At 44.2% G+C, this 16316-nt stretch overlaps 1 protein-coding gene across 4 annotated transcripts in view; it reads left to right on the forward strand.

Moving 5' to 3' along the window:
* The window catches only part of fndc3a (fibronectin type III domain containing 3A), a 206400-nt gene extending 201129 nt beyond the window's left edge, over positions 1-5271 (forward strand). For all 4 annotated transcript variants that reach the window (XM_045214559.1, XM_045214560.1, XM_045214558.1 and 1 more), the window contains one exon: positions 4575-5271. In XM_045214559.1, the coding sequence (XP_045070494.1) occupies positions 4575-4898 (324 nt within the window). In that variant the 3' untranslated portion in view covers positions 4899-5271. The remainder of the gene's footprint in view (positions 1-4574) is intronic.
* The last annotated feature ends 11045 nt before the right edge of the window (positions 5272-16316 follow it).

Below are 16316 nucleotides of genomic sequence, written 5' to 3' on the forward strand. Positions count from 1 at the left end.
CTCTTAGCAGGCCAACCTGGACTAATGGTGGGCTCAGCAGTAACTCTTAGCAGGCCAACCTGGACTAATGGTGGGCTCAGCAGTAACTATTAGCAGGCCAACCTGGACTAATGGTGGGCTCAGCAGTAACTCTTAGCGGGCCAACCTGGACTAATGGTGGGCTCAGCAGTAACTCTTAGCAGGCCAACCTGGACTAATGGTGGGCTCAGCAGTAACTCTTAGCAGGCCAACCTGGACTAATGGTGGGCTCAGCAGTAACTATTAGCAGGCCAACCTGGACTAATGGTGGGCTCAGCAGTAACTCTTAGCGGGCCAACCTGGACTAATGGTGGGCTCAGCAGTAACTCTTAGCAGGCCAACCTGGACTAATGGTGGGCTCAGCAGTAACTCTTAGCAGGCCAACCTGGACTAATGGTGGGCTCAGCAGTAACTATTAGCAGGCCAACCTGGACTAATTTGTATTTTATTTTATTAGGATCCCCAATGCCAATGGTGACAGCTAGTCTTACTGGGGTCAAACACATAACGAAAAAGACATTACAGACAAAATACTTTACAATTTACATTTAAAAACATGTTGTGTGTGTGTGTGGTATGCATTAGAGGTCTTCATTGGTCTAAAAAGTTGGACCCGTTCGGAAATGGACCTGGGGCTTTCCCACCCGGACCCGATACGCATAAATGTTTATTTTTTTCAAATATAGAGACCCGTTCCGAACGGAACCGAGGACAACTAGACCCCTTCCGTGTAGACCTGGTCGGATCCAGACCCGGTCCGACCCGAGTGAGGGAAGCAGCAGAAAAGTCATTTTTTACTTTATTAACCGGAGCTGATGAAGCGAGAGAGGTGGCGCTCTAGCAGGGCCGGGGGAGGGGCCGTACTGTGAGGGAGTGACACAGACAGGGAGGAGAGACGGGAGACGGCAACCAACCACGCCGACTCGCGCTAAAGTACACTAATAGCTGCCATAGCTAGGTTAATTATCATCCAACATGATTACATAGTACCTGTATTGACTGTATCAAACCCGGGAGAAGCAAGTTAAGCTAGCTAACGTTAGCTAGCTAGGCTAATTGAGGGTGCAGTGCATGTGAGCTTTTTTAATCCTACAGTTCCAAACAACAATAACTCCATTCAGAATATTAAGCCTTACCTGTCTCTTAGTCGTTGTATCCTGTCCTTCTCCTTTAACTTTTAATTCATCATCATTTTAATTCCGTCTTCCATTGATTTAAATATCTCCTGACGTTTTGCCCCACACGGAGCGTGGCTCTATGACTGTAGCCTATTGATGACTTCTGATTGGCCAACAACAAGCTGCACGCGCCACGCTCCACCGTCCTGAAAAGCAAGAACATAAATGATAACATTTCCTCTATTGCAGCAGTCGCGTTAGGATCAGTACGGGCCATTCCGGACACGTCAGTTAAAATTACACATACCCGAGACCCGTGACAATCATATCAGAGACCGACCCAGACCCGTGACATTATTTAGAATTCTGCTCGGGTCCCGGATCGGGTCTCCGGTATTCGAGCACAGGTGGATTCGTGATTGCTTTATCTGTTTTTTTAAACCTGGTTTGCTGTTCACTTGCGCTATATGAGATGGAAGGGAGTTCCATGCACTCATGGCTCTGGATAATACTGTACTGTTTCCTTGAATTTGTTCTGGACCTGGGGACTGTGAAAAGACCCCTGGTGGAATGTCTGGCGGGGTAAGTGCCTGTGTGTAAGTTGACTATGTAAACAATTTGAAATTTCCAACACATTAATGTTTCTTATAAAAACAATAAGCTATGTCAGTCTTTCCTCAACTCTTGGCCAAGAGAAACTGGCAGGAATAGTATTTATATCAGCCCTCTGATTACAATGAAGAGCAAGACGTGCCGCTCTGTTCTGGGCCAACTGCAGCTTAACTAGGTCTTTCCTTGCTGCACTGGACCACATCACTGGACAATAATCAAGATTAGACAAAACTAGAGCCTGCAGGACTTGCTTTGTGGAGTGCGGTGTCAAAAAAGCAGAGCATCTCATCACCGACAGACCTCTCTCCCCCAGCTTTACAACCATTGAATGAATCATGTTTTTGACAATGACAGTTTACAGTCTAAGGTAACACCAAGTTATAGTCACTGACTGCAACTCTTTGTTTAGGGGTTGCAGTGATTTTCACTAGCTGGGGTTGCTGACACGTATAGGGTTGAATCATCAGCATACATGGACACACGTGTTAATACCAGTGGCAGGTCATTGGTTAAAAAAATCTAAAAGAGCAGAGAGCTGCCCCCTGCGGTACACCATTAAAGAGAAGGTTCCTCTGTGTTCTCTGAATCCACAATACGGCAGAGGTTGAAAAGCCATAACAGTAATGGCTATGGTTATGGTGGGCTCAGAGGCTGCTGGCTGACGCTAATCTGCCTTGATATGACAACCAAATTAAATAAGGAAGCTGTATGCGTCTGCCATTTACCACAGAGCTTTGTCCTTTCATCACTCTATCCAATCACAGGCCTCCAAGCTACAGAGGCAGACCATGTCTTCTGTCTCCCTCCTACTTCCTTCCTGTATATTAACCTCCCTTTCCTCTAGCTCTCTCTTTCCTCTATCAATTCAATTTAAGAGCTTTACTGGCATGGGAAACTTATGTTAACGTTGCCAAAGCAAGTGAAATAGATCATAAACAAAAGTGAAATAAACAATCAGGAATGAACAGTAAACATTACACTCAGAATTGTTCCAAAGGAATGGAGACATTTCAAATGTCACATTATGTGTATATATACAGTGTTGTAACGACGCGCAAATAGTTAAATCTACAAATGGGAAAATAAATCAACATAAATATAGGTTGTATTTACAATGGTGTTTGTTCTTCACTGGTTGCCCTTTTTTTCGATCTCTCGCTCTCGCTGTCTCTGTCTCTCTCTCTCTCTCTCTCTCTCTCTCTCTCTCTTGCTGTCTCTCTCTCTCTCGCTGTCTCTCTCTCTCTCGCTGTCTCTCTCTCTCTCGCTGTCTCTCTCTCGCTGTCTCTCTCTCGCTGTCTCTCTCTCGCTGTCTCTCTCTCGCTGTCTCTCGCTCTCTCTCGCTGTCTCTCGCTCTCTCTCGCTGTCTCTCTCTCTCTCGCTGTCTCTCTCTCTCGCTGTCTCTCTCTCTCGCTGTCTCTCTCTCTCTCGCTGTCTCTCGCTCTCTCTCTCGCTGTCTCTCTCTCTCTCGCTGTCTCTCTCTCTCTCGCTGTCTCTCTCTCGCTGTCTCTCTCTCTCGCTGTCTCGCTCTCTCTTCTCTCTCCGTCTCTCTCGCGCTGTCTCTCTCTTCTCTCTCCCTCGCTGTCTCTCTCTCACTGTGTCTCTCTCTCGCTGTCTGTCTCGCTGTTTCTCTCTCCCTCACTCTCTCTCGCTGTTTCTCTCTCCCTCACTCTCTCTCGCTGTTTCTCTCTTCTCTCTCCCTCGTTGTCTCTTCTCTCTCCCTCGTTGTCTCTCTTCTCTCTCGCTTCTCTCTCGCTCTCTCTCGCTGTCTCTCTCTCTCTCGCTATCTCGCTCTCTCTCGCTCTCTCTCACTCTCTCTCGCTGTCTCGCTCTCGCTCTCTCGCTTTCTCTCTCTCGCTTTCTCTCTCGCTGTCTCTGTCTCGCTGTGTTTCTCGCTGTCTCTCTCTCTCGCTGTCTCTCTCTCTCGCTGTCTCTCTCTCTCGCTGTCTGTCTCTCTCTCGCTGTCTCTCTCTCTCGCTGTCTCTCTCTCTCGCTGTCTGTCTCTCTCTCGCTGCCTGTCTCTCTCTCTTGCTGTCTCTCTCTCTTGCTGTCTCTCTTCTCTCTCTCGCTGTCTCTCTTCTCTCTCTCTCTCTCTCTCTCTCTCTCTCTCTCTCTCTCTCTCTCTCTTTCTCTCACTGTGTCTCTCGCTGTCTCGCTCGCTCTCGCTCTCTCTTTCTCTCACTGTGTCTCTCGCTGTCTCTTTCCCTCGCTGTCTCTCCCTCTTCTCTCTCCCTTGCTCTCTCTGTCTCGCTGTCTCTCTGTCTCGCTGTCTCTCTCTTTCGCTGTTTCTCTCTTCTCTCTCCCTCGCTGTCGCTCGCTCGCTTTCTCTCTCTCTCTCTCGCTGTCTCTCTTCTCTCTCCCTTGCTGTCTCTCTCTCGCTGTCTCTCTCTCTCTCGCTGTCTCTCTTCTCTCTCCCTTGCTGTCTCTCCCTCGCTGTCTCTCTTCTCTCGCTCGCTCTCTTTCTCTCGCTCGCTCGCTCTCTCTCTCTCGCTGTCTCTCTTCTCTCTCGCTTGCTGTCTCTCTCTCTCTCGCTGTCTCTCTTCTCTCTCCCTCGCTGTCTCTCCCTCGCTGTCTCTCCCTTGCTGTCTCTCCCTCGCTGTCTCCCTCGCTGTTTCTCTCCCTCGCTGTCTCTCTCTCTTCTCTCTCCCTCGCTGTCTCCCTCTTCTCTCTCCCTCGCTGTCTCTCCCTTCTCTCTCCCTCGCTGTCCCTCTCTCTCGCTGTCTCTCTCTCTTCTATCTTTCTCTCGATGTCTCTCTCTCTTCGCCAGGTGTATAAAGGCTTTTTCCACCTTGTACCAGGTGTATTCTAATCTCTCTTCTCTCTCTCCAGGTGTATAAAGGTTCTGCCACGTCCTACCAGGTGCCCGGCCTGCAGCCCAACAGTGAGTACCGCTTCAGGGTGTGTGCCATCCGCCAGTGCCAGGAGGCTCCAGAGCTGAGTGGTCCCTACAGCCCCACGGTGGCGCTCTCCCCCCAGCGCAGTGAGCTGTCGGCGGGCAGTGTGAGCGGTGTGAGCCCCCGGGCTGGAGCTGACACCGCCAGGCCCAAACACACCCCCCTAACAGATGAGCAGTGGGCTGCTCTCATCATCATACTCTGCGCTGTCATCTCGATCCTCATCGCTTTCATCATCCAGTACTTTGTTATCAAGTGAGCTTCATCTCTCCTCCTCTACTCCTCCCTTGTTCCTCCTCTCTGTCCCCTCCTACCCTGTTCCTCCCTTCCTTCTCCTCCAAGCTGCAGGGTTACAGCTTTAGGTTCCTGTTGATGTTGTTGTTTATTTCTGTTGTCACCCCTGGGTGATCATGATTAGCAGAGGGAAGGGAGTCCAGAGGAAATTATATCATGTACTGCTATGACACCTTCCTGTCTCCCTCTTCCCCTCCCTAACCCCCCTTTTACAGAAGCCTCTCATTATTTAACAAGACTCCACTGTGGTTGGTTACCCTGCTCAGAATAGAGTACCACAGTATGAGTCATAATACCCATAACACCTAGCGGTCAAACAGGGAAATGGTTCCAATCGTTTTTCCACCATTCATTTTTCCCATAGGGGATTTTAGAAACACTTACAATATGGGATGTGTTTTCGTGTAGGCTTACCCTGGCGTGACATTTTGATAACCATGTAAATCTCTTTCAGATAAGGTGACTTTTGTCAATATATTCACCTGTATTGACACAATACCTGTTAGCAAAGGTGTCAGCCAGAGATTACATGCAGGAGCTTGCAGGGATTTGTAGTTTTGCATGATGACTTCTTTGATGCTAATTAGCATTTTCGTATCTGAGAGTAAATTGAGCCGAATATATTGATAAGTCACCTTGTCCGAGAGAGATTTACACAGTTATCAATACATCACGCCAGGGAAAGCCTACACGAAACACAGCCCTTATTTTAAGTGTTTCTAAAATCCCCTATGGGAACAATGAATGGTGGAAAAACATTTGGAACCATTTCCCTGTTTGACCGCTAGGCTTTAAGGTATTAGGACACCTCCACTGTGAGGCGCTATACTTCATTGTGATTGGTTAACCTGTACAGAATGGATAATGAAGGAGCAGGGATATACGGTAAAAAAAAAAAAAAACTAAAGTGATCATACTTTCACTCACCATGGACGTGTTCCACCATATATATGTATAGATTATCCATTTATTTATATTGGAGTTTAAAAGTGGCCGGTATGAAACTATGTTAGTAAATAGGTGTATATAGACCCTGGGACCTGATTGGCCAGTGTTTGCACAGAAGTGTGTGTCCAGATGCACAGGTGTAGGTTACCCATGCTGGCTTCACGTGCCCGTGGGAAATACCCATGCTGGCTTCACGTGCCCGTGGGAAATACCCATGCTGGCTTCACGTGCCCGTGGGAAATACCCATGCTGGCTTCACGTGCCCGTGGGAAATACCCATGCTGGCTTCACGTGCCCGTGGGAAATACCCATGCTGGCTTCACGTGCCCGTGGGAAATACCCATGCTGGCTTCACGTGCCCGTGGGAAATACCCATGCTGGCTTCACGTGCCCGTGGGAAATACCCATGCTGGCTTCACGTGCCCGTGGGAAATACCCATGCTGGCTTCACGTGCCCGTGGGAAATAAGAAACTGGGAAATGGTAAGTCTGACATGATTCTTCAACCAATAAGATTTTAGCTAGCTTGATATAAGCTTGCTAACATTCCTTCTAATAAAGTTAGCTAGCTTGCTTAACATTGACAATATTGTCAGACTAGCTACGTTATCCAAATTGATAAGGTTGTAATTGTAAAAAAAAAAAACGCATTTGTTGTCATTTTTTTTGGGTTGAAAAGGTTAAAGGTCAGTGGTGAAATGTCGCAACTCTGGTAACAACATTTTCTCAGAGTTTCCCGCTTGAAATTCCGACTTGAGGGTCATTCAAGTTACATTTCCCACTGGGAACTAGGAGCTTCCAATAACTCCGATAGCATGTGAGCACAGCAACAGGTAGGAAGTGGCTGGTTGGGGGTCAGTGGTCAGGTGACAGAGATACCTAGGGAGGGGGGAGTGGCCACTCCGCCTTCTGTAGTTTATATAAAGGGTTAAATAGAGAGGAAGAATAGAGATCCAATTCTTGTTCGCATTATAGAACGTTCATTTAGCTTTTTCCAACTTGTTTGATGTTCAGAATGTGTAGGGATGCAAAAGTTGAATGGACAAATGTTAGTATATTTTTGTATAGTGAAGACACAACGACCTGTTTAGTTGTTGGAGAAATAAATCGCTCAGAAGTAGAGTTTAAGGAAAATAAATCAAAAAACCAAAACTAACACAATGATGAATAATTATAATTATTTTTACTATCATATAGTTATACTGTAGCTTGTATTTACAATCATGCAGCTGCTTTACTCTGAATTATTGTCCTTCAGCACAAAACATGCACTTCGCTTACTATCCCCAATCTCTCTCTCTCTCTTTCGGTACTTCATTTTGCACCTTTATTGAAAGAGGAAACCTTGACTGAATGTGTCTTGGTCTTGTGATTCATTTTATAGAACTACACATTTTCAGATTGTGCAGATTGGGTGTTTTAAAAGTTCTGGTTACCAACCACATTGTGTTTTCATAGTAACAACAGTATGTTCTCCCATCGGTATCAACGGTATCAGACCAGTTTGTTGTTTTCAGAGGATAGGATTGGATTAAAGAAAAAAAAAAAACCTGGACGCATTTTCTTAATTTCTCTGAAGTTTTTTGGGGTTTTGTTTTTAATTTTAGAAAACACAATGTTTTTTTTTTTTTTTTTTTGTAGCAATATTGATTTGATGTTAGTAAACATATAGTACGTATAATAATGATCATGATGAAATTAAAATAATAGTACTTGGAGGATATCATCGTTTCTGATTTTATTTTGATTTCTTTACATCAGTCATTCATGTGAATATCTATTTTTTATAAGATTGAAGTATATGCTATTATAAATTAATTATGTCCTGAGAAAAACAAGAACGCCTAAGTAGCTAAGTAATCATAAACCATGAAAAGTAAAAACTACTGCAGATCAGAACTGTGTTAACTCGTACTTCCTGTTAATCTAAAGTTTGGCCTTTTCTCTACGGACACACTCTTTTCGCGGCATTTCGCCCGCTGGGTGGTGCTATACGTCACGGTGGGACGTATCAAGAACCAGCTGAGCACTCGCTCAAGTCCAGATCTCGTGGAATCTATTCAACTCCCTGCTACAGGTTTGCTAATGCCGGGCAGTACAGTTACACGGCTTTCAAAATCGCTGAGCCTCACATTAAACGACTGTCTTTCCTGTCGTATTGTCTCGTAATGGATCTTACGGTTTCATCAGGGAGCCACAAAGAAGAGGTAAACAAATGTAATCGCTGAATTCACGTTATGTTTGCTATTTCATTCAGCCACAAAGAAGCTAAGCAAAATTATTTTGTATTTGAATTTCGCACTCAAAGTAAGGGTATGTACAATGAGACTGGGTGTGTACATACGCTCCCAGGACAATAGGTTAAAGTTGCCCTCCAGCAAATATATAAGATAAATATAACATCCAAAATCCATCAGATTAATGAATGAAGCAACGCTGATTCCGAAATGTGTGAAAGAGAGCGAGAATCCAATTTACACACAGTCTAATTCAATATGTAAATTCCAAAATCCTGACATTTAATCAATAACAAATTACATGACCCTCACCTGGATTAAATAAAATAAAATACTAAAAGCCTTTTAGATTTGCTTAGAACACCAGTAAAATATGCCAGCTAACTGAGAAACATTTGACAATATATTCAGCAGTTTACATGATGACGTCAGTCACTGAAAAGGATGGGGGAAAGGTTCAGTTAATCTGATCTTGTTGAATCTAAACGCAAATAATTAATCTCAGTAATTGACAGTATATACAGGTATTATTGCATGTTGACTAACAAATCGCTGTGAAATTAGAGAAATCTAGTCATGATCAGTTTCATATATTTAATTCAGTAGCCCTAGTAGATTGGCTTTGATGGCAGCATTCGTTGACGTTGTTGGTTGGCTAGCAAGCAAAACTTGACGTTACACATGGTTGACTTATGGGAAAACGTTTCCAGGCGCTTTGTTAGCTAGCTATCGTTAGTTCAAATAAAACCAAATGATGTGCTAATACGAAAGTATAAACCCACCATGGTTTTGTCGGTTAAGAAGTAATGAACGAGGTCCCAGGCGGAGTGTTCTCGGTTGGAATGAGGACGTGCATCGGACAGTTCTTGCACTTTGAAACCCCCGCCCCGCCCACCGTGACGTATAGCACCGCCCACAGGACAAAATGGCGTGAAAAGAGTGTGTCCCTTTTTTTTCTCTGTGTGTTCAAGTCTTTGTGACCGATTTGCCGAGTTATGCGAGCTAAATCAATGTAGTCTGTGATCAGGCAGTAGTCTAGTGTTGTGTTTGGTTATGGGCAGATATGATTCTGATGATAATACAGGTACCTTGCAAAACGTCTTGAGGGGAATTACATTGATTTGGTCGACCAGGCATCTTTTGATCTCTGATGTCTTAACTCTTTGTCGTTTTAAGTAATTAAATTCCTATTTTTGATAGTGATTGCAACGTGTGCCATTTTAACACCTCCATGTGGTGGCAGGTCAAACTACCGTCGGACTGAGAAGAGGAAAAATAATCAAAACGCTACAAAAAGAATTTAAAATATGCACAAAAAATGAGACCATTTTATGTAATTTTAATGTTTGCAGTTACCTCATAACACCGTACATTCCAAAATGAAAATTTGTTATACTATAAATACCAGTACCAGACATATCACTTTCAAATGTTCGTTATGGGAAAAAAAATGTATAATCATGAATATGTATCTAAAGTGTATCTGTATAGCCATGATATCTACAAAAGATCCATGCACAATAAAGATTTATAATTCTTAATTTGTCCTTGTCTTGATTTGTCATGTCACATTTTCCTCTGCATTTTTTTCCCCCTCTGTATTTCACATAAAGGGGGGAACACGAGCGTCTGAAGGAAAAAAACAGACCAACACGACCGTAGCCGTGAGCAACATGTAGCCGTGAGCAACATGTAGCCGTGAGCAACATGTAGCCGTGAGCAACATAGGTTGCTGCCCTATCGCCTCTGACCTCAGAACATTTTCCGACCATTCTACATGTTCAATCCCCACCGTTTGTCGACACCCAGCAGGTGATCTACTGCGCACGGTCGATATCCATGTTGACGCCAAACCCATTTTAGCCAAGAAACTGGTTTCCTCTGCAAGGAGGCTGAAACTTGGACGCAAGTGGATCTTCCAGCAAGACAATGACCCCAAGCACACATTAACATCTACAAAGTAATGGTTAATTGACCACAAATTCACAATTTTCCAATGGCCATCTCAGTCTCCGGACTTGAAACCCATTTGAAAACTTGTGGTTTCATATCAAATGTATTTATAAAGCCCTTTTTTCATCAGCAGATGTCACAAAGTGCTTATATAAAAACCCCAAACAGCAAGCAATGCAGAAGCACGGTGGCTAGGAAACATTCCCTAGAAGGGCAAGAACCTAGGAAGGAACCTAGGAAGAAACCATGATCTGAGGGGTGGCGATTATAAGAGCACATAGCCATTAAGGCCAGATGAGTGAGATAAAGGGAGAGAGATAAAGGGAGAGGGAGAGAGATAAAGGGAGAGGGAGATAAAGGGAGAGATTAATTATTAACACAAATAAGCCCACTTCTCCTCACACAATGGGAGATCTTTAACAGCCGAGAAGAACTCAAAATCCACTTTTAGTCTCGCTTTGACTAATCCTTTAAAAACACTTCTTGCATCCTGCCCATATCCCATGTCTATTTTATGTTTCCTACTCAGAAAAACTGACATCTTGGCTTGTCCCAAAATAAAATATAATATATAATAGTGTTATTGAAAATCTCCCATATAGCTGTAAACAAAGCCTACAGTATTTCAAAGAGAGGCTTTATACTCTCACACTATTAAGCATAAACCATTCTTCTGCTGACAGAGCCTTCCTGTAGCTTCCCAGCAGTTGTCCGACAATCCTTTCCGACCTCACCCCCAAATGTTCAGCCACCCGTCCTCCATCCCTTTAAGGCGAGCCCAGCCATGGCCATTAACTGTTTTAAGGTGATGATTTTGCCCTTCACCAGAATCTTGGAGAAATGTGGAACAGCTGCAGTTGTACAATCCAGTCTTGCCCCGTACACCAGAGGTTCCTCCAACAGCCAATGCACTGACTCCGCTGGAGTGCGTCTGGACACCTTCATTATGCTCCAAACCCTAAGGAGGCCTCTGTAAAACGGAGGTACTCCCTCCCTAGAAATCTGGCTACTATCAACCAAAAATAAAGCCTTCTTTAAACCTAATCCCCCGACCTGCTGTAATACAAGACCTGCCACCCCTCTCCAAACCACATTTTCCGGTCCATAAAGCAACCTTTGAATAAACTGAAACCGGAAAGCAGCAGCCCTACTAGCAAGATGTACAAGACCTTGTCCCCCCTCCTCTTTTGACAAATACAAAACACTTTGTGGAACCCAATGATATTTACCCCAAAATAAATCTACAATAATCGCCTGTATCTTAGCCAGAAGGCCAGATGGTGGCTCTAAAACTGACAGCCAATGCCACAGTGCAGAGGCAACCACATTGTTAACAATAATAGTGCACCCCCTATATGACATACGAGATAACAACCAATGCCATCTCCTCATCCTCCCTTCCACCATTTCAACCACCCCATTCCAATATTTTCCCCCATTGTCCCCTCATCTCCTAGGTACACTCCAAGATACTTAAAACCTCCCTTACACCATTCCAGCCCCCCTGGCAAAGCCATGATCCCTCCAGACCATTTTACAATCTGTAAAGCACAACTTTTTTCCCAATTTACCTTTGCAGAGGATATTCCCCTAAACTCAACCATGAGATTCAAACTATCCACTTCTGCTTGATTTTTCACTAAAATAACTACATCAGCATAGGCTGAGAGACGAATAGGAGGAATATCCTCTGAAAGGTGCACCCCTTCAGTGCTACTTCTAATGCTGTTTAGTAGTGGCTCTATAGCGATTGCATATAACATTCCTGACAAAGAACACCCCTGCCTGATACCTCTACACACTTTAAAAGGAGCACTCAAGCCACTGTTAACTTTCAGTACACATTCAATGTTACCCTGATCATGGCAATAAAATCAGAGCTGAAACCAAACGCCTCAAAAGTGCGCCATAAGTATTGATGTTCAACTCGGTCAAATGCCTTTTCCTGATCAATTGAAATTAGACCAGCATCCAACCCAATAGCCCTAGAGACGTCCAAAAAATCCTGAATCAGAGAAATGTTATCCCCTATCTGCCTGCCGGGAACACAGTAGGACTGGTCCATATGTATGATTTGCCACATCACCTCCCTCAGCCTGTTGGACAAAGCCTTGGACAGAATCTTATAATCAGTGCACAATAAATCCACCGGCCTCCAGTTCTTCACCTCCCTAGGGTCACCCTTTTCGGGCAGTAGGGTGAGGACAGCCCTCCTGCAGCTTATCAGTAGTAACCCTCCGGTCAAACTATCGTTAACTACTGCTAGCCAATCCTCTCCCATCATAGCCCAAAAATACTTTAATAAGTAAATGGGAAGCCCATCAATGCCTGGTGCTCTTCCATTTTCCATGCCTTTTAATGCAGTGTATAGCTCCTGCAAAGACAATGGTTTCTCTAGCTCAACCTGAGCTTCTGCAGCCACCTGTGTCACTGTTTTATCCTCTTTGTACTCACACTTGCAGAGCTCAGCACAGAACTCTACTGCCCTCTTTCTAATTTCACTAGGGCTATAGTAAGCTCCAACAGCTGATTTGAGGCAATTAATAATTATTCTTTGCCCATTCTTTTTCTCTAAACTGAAGAAAAATTTGGATGAGGCATCCATTTCAGAGATTCCCTGAAACCTACTTCTCACCAAGTCCCCCTGTGCTTTGATGCCCAGCAGGTCTGCCAATGCACCTTTTTTCCTCTTGAGGGCCTGAGTATGGCCTCGATCTCCTGTGGTCTCAACCAACGTCAGGAGTTCCAATATTTCAGACTCTAGGGCTTTCATTGATCTGGTGGTGTCTCTGGTGACATTAATTGTGGATTTTCCCTACATCCCACCACTGTTGAAGGGATACAAAACTGGCCTTTTGAGACTTCCACTTCTCCCAGAATAAAATAAAACATTTCCTGAAGTGAGCATCACTCAATAAAGTTGTATTAAAATGCCAGTATGCGCTTTTGGGTTTTACAGCGTTAATGAACACAACCCCCACTTTTTGAGTTGTTATGACTACACACCACTGTCCACCCCCGCTATTTTGTTGTGATGCATCAGATGACTCACTCTCGCTATCCTCCCCAGAGGAAAACTCCACCATCTCTACAACCTGTTTATCCTCAACTGATTTATCAATCTCTACCTTCCTCTTGGAATTAGACCCTTCACCTCCCCTTACATTCTTCCTCTTACTCCTCGGTACTTTGAAAACAGCTGCTTAATTTTCCATTGTTTCAATCTCCTCTTGACCTCCAATTTCGTTTTCCAGCACCAACTCAGCGACCCCAGTCGCAATCTCACCGACTGTTTCCCCTCCCTCTTTGTTCTGATCTACCACAATTGCCCCCGTATCCACACTGCTTTCCTTTCCTACTTTTCCAACCACATCTGCCCACCTTCTCCCTTCCCCTGAACCCTTAGCATGTTCATCCCTTCGCGGTGGTGCATTATTTTTTTTTATTATTTTTTTTTTTCACCTTTATTTAACCAGGTAAGCCAGTTGAGAACAGGTTCTCATTTACAACTGCGACCTGGCCAAGATAAAGCAAAGTAGTGCAATAAAAACAACACAGAGTTACATATGGGGTAAAAAACAAAGTCAGAAATACAACAGAAAATATATATACAGTGTGTGCAAATGTAGCAAGTTATGGAGGTAAGGCAATAAATAGGCTATAGTGCAGAATAATTACAATAGTATTAACACTGGAATGCTAGATGTGCAAGAGATTATGTGCAAATAGAGATACTGGGGTGCAAAAGAGCAAAATAAATAACAATATAGGGATGAGGTAGTTGGGTGGGCTAATTTCAGATGGGCTGTGTACAGGTGCAGTGATCGGTAAGGTGCTCTGACAACTGATGCTTAAAGTTATTGAGGGAGATAAGAGTCTCCAGCTTCAGAGATTTTTGCAATTCGTTCCAGTCATTGGCAGCAGAGAACTGGAAGGAATGGCGGCCAAAGGAGGTGTTGGCTTTGGGAATGACCAGTGAGATATACCTGCTGGAGCGCAGACTACGGGTGGGTGCTGCTATGGTGACCAATGAGCTAAGATAAGGCGGGATTTGCCTAGCAGTGATTTATAGATGGCCTGGAGCCAGTGGGTTTGACGACGAACATGTAGTGAGGACCAGCCAACAAGAGCGTACAGGTCACAGTGGTGGGTAGTGTATGGGGCTTTGGAGACAAAACGGATGGCACTGTGATAGACTACATCCAATTTGCTGAGTAGAGTGTTGGAGGCTATTTTGTAAATGACATCGCCGAAGTCAAGGATCGGTAGGATAGTCAGTTTTACGAGGGCATGTTTGGCAGCATGAGTGAAGGAGGCTTTGTTGCGAAATAGGGAAGCCGATTCTAGATTTAACTTTGGATTGGAGATTCTTTATGTGAGTCTGGAAGTTGAGTTTACAGTCTAACCAGACACCTAGGTATTTGTAGTTGTCCACATACTCTAGGTCAGACCCGTCGAGAGTGGTGATTCTAGTCGGGTGGGCGGGTGCCAGCAGTGTTCGATTGAAAAGCATGCATTTAGTTTTACTAGTGTTTAAGAGCAGTTGGAGGCTACTGAAGGAGTGTTGTATGGCATTGAAGCTCGTTTGGAGGTTTGTTAACACAGTGTCCAATGAAGGGCCAGATGTATACAAAATGGTGTCGTCTGCGTAGAGGTGGATCTGAGAGTCACCAGCAGCAAGAGCGACATCATTGATATACACGGAGAAAAGTGTCGGCCCAAGAATTGAACCCTGTGGCACCCCCATAGAGACTGCCATAGGTCCAGACAACAGGCCCTCCGATTTGACACACTGAACTCTATCTGAGAAGTAGTTGGTGAACCAGGCGAGGCAGTCATTTGAGAAACCAAGGCTGCACCAGCACTAGAGCTGCTACCGGGCTCTGCGCGCTCGTTCTCGGGACAATAACGTACCAAATGCCCCTCTCTTCCACAGCCAAAGCATTTCATTGATTCAGTAGAACACCAATCAAATCCGTCAACACTAAATTCAGTTAGTCAGTATCCTTCTTTAAAATCATATGCACTTGTCTCCTATGAAGAGCCCACCCAACTACCTCATCCCTATATTGTTATTTATTTTGCACCCCAGTATCTCTATTTGCACATAATCTCTTGCACATCTATCATTCCAGTGTTAATACTAATTGTAACTATTTTGCACTATGGCCTATTTATTGCCTTACCTCCATAACTTGCTACATTTGCACACACTGTATATATATTTTCTATTGTGTTATTGACTGTACGTTTTGTTTATTCCATATGTAACTCTGTGTTGTTGTTTTTATCGCACTGCTTTGCTTTATCTTGGCCAGGTCGCAGTTGTAAATGAGAACCTGTTCTCAACTGGCTTACCTGGTTAAATAAAGGTGAAGAAAAAAATAAAAAAATAAATAAATATGAGACACGACATGTTTCAGCAAAGGCGATTTGCATCCAAAAATAAGCTTTTTTAAAAATTGTAGATACAAGTTGACCATGACGAGATAACTCTCGCTCCAACACTTCATCTCTAACAAATGGTGGCACGTTAGAAAGTATAACTTTCTTCGCCGGATTCATAAGAGGAAATACCGACGTCTGCGTCTCCCGCAACACAACACCACTCTCAACTATCCTATTCACCTTTTCAATGGAATCTAAGAATATCACTTCACGCATTCCCCTTGCACTGACAGCCTATTAGCAGGGGATATACATAAATCTGCTATTGGTTGTGTAAGCCAAGCCAGGGAGGTATGATTTAATGAATGGACAACACACTTGTGTCATTCATTCCTCTGTTTACATGTTTTATCTCTTGTTGAGGGATAGATGGAGTGATGAAGTGGAGAGGTATTTTTTTTGGGGGGGGGAGGAAACAGAATCCTTCCTCCTGGACAAATAAAGGGGCATTCCTGCTCAACTAGCGAAGTCAGAGACAGGCTAGGGGTCAGGGAAACGTGTGGACACCCACGAACACGGCAAAATTACAACCTGAAATTACACCGCTGTGTTCCTGGTTGTAATATATTCCCTGGGAGTGTGTGAGCTGCTAGATGATTGGTCCTGGCGTGAAGTGGGCGACGTGGTCCTGTTGGTCTTCCATCTTGTTGTTTTTCCCTCATATGTTACGTACCATCAGCTTTGACTGATCACTTCCTGCCGCTGAAATGACTTGTTGCGTCATACCTGTTGGTACACGTTGTGGATGCATCCAAAATGGCACCCTATTCCCTGTATAGTGCACTACTAGCGCCCTAT

The sequence above is a fragment of the Coregonus clupeaformis genome, chromosome 5, assembly GCF_020615455.1.
Source record: "Coregonus clupeaformis isolate EN_2021a chromosome 5, ASM2061545v1, whole genome shotgun sequence".
Taxonomy (NCBI): Eukaryota; Metazoa; Chordata; class Actinopteri; order Salmoniformes; family Salmonidae; genus Coregonus; species Coregonus clupeaformis.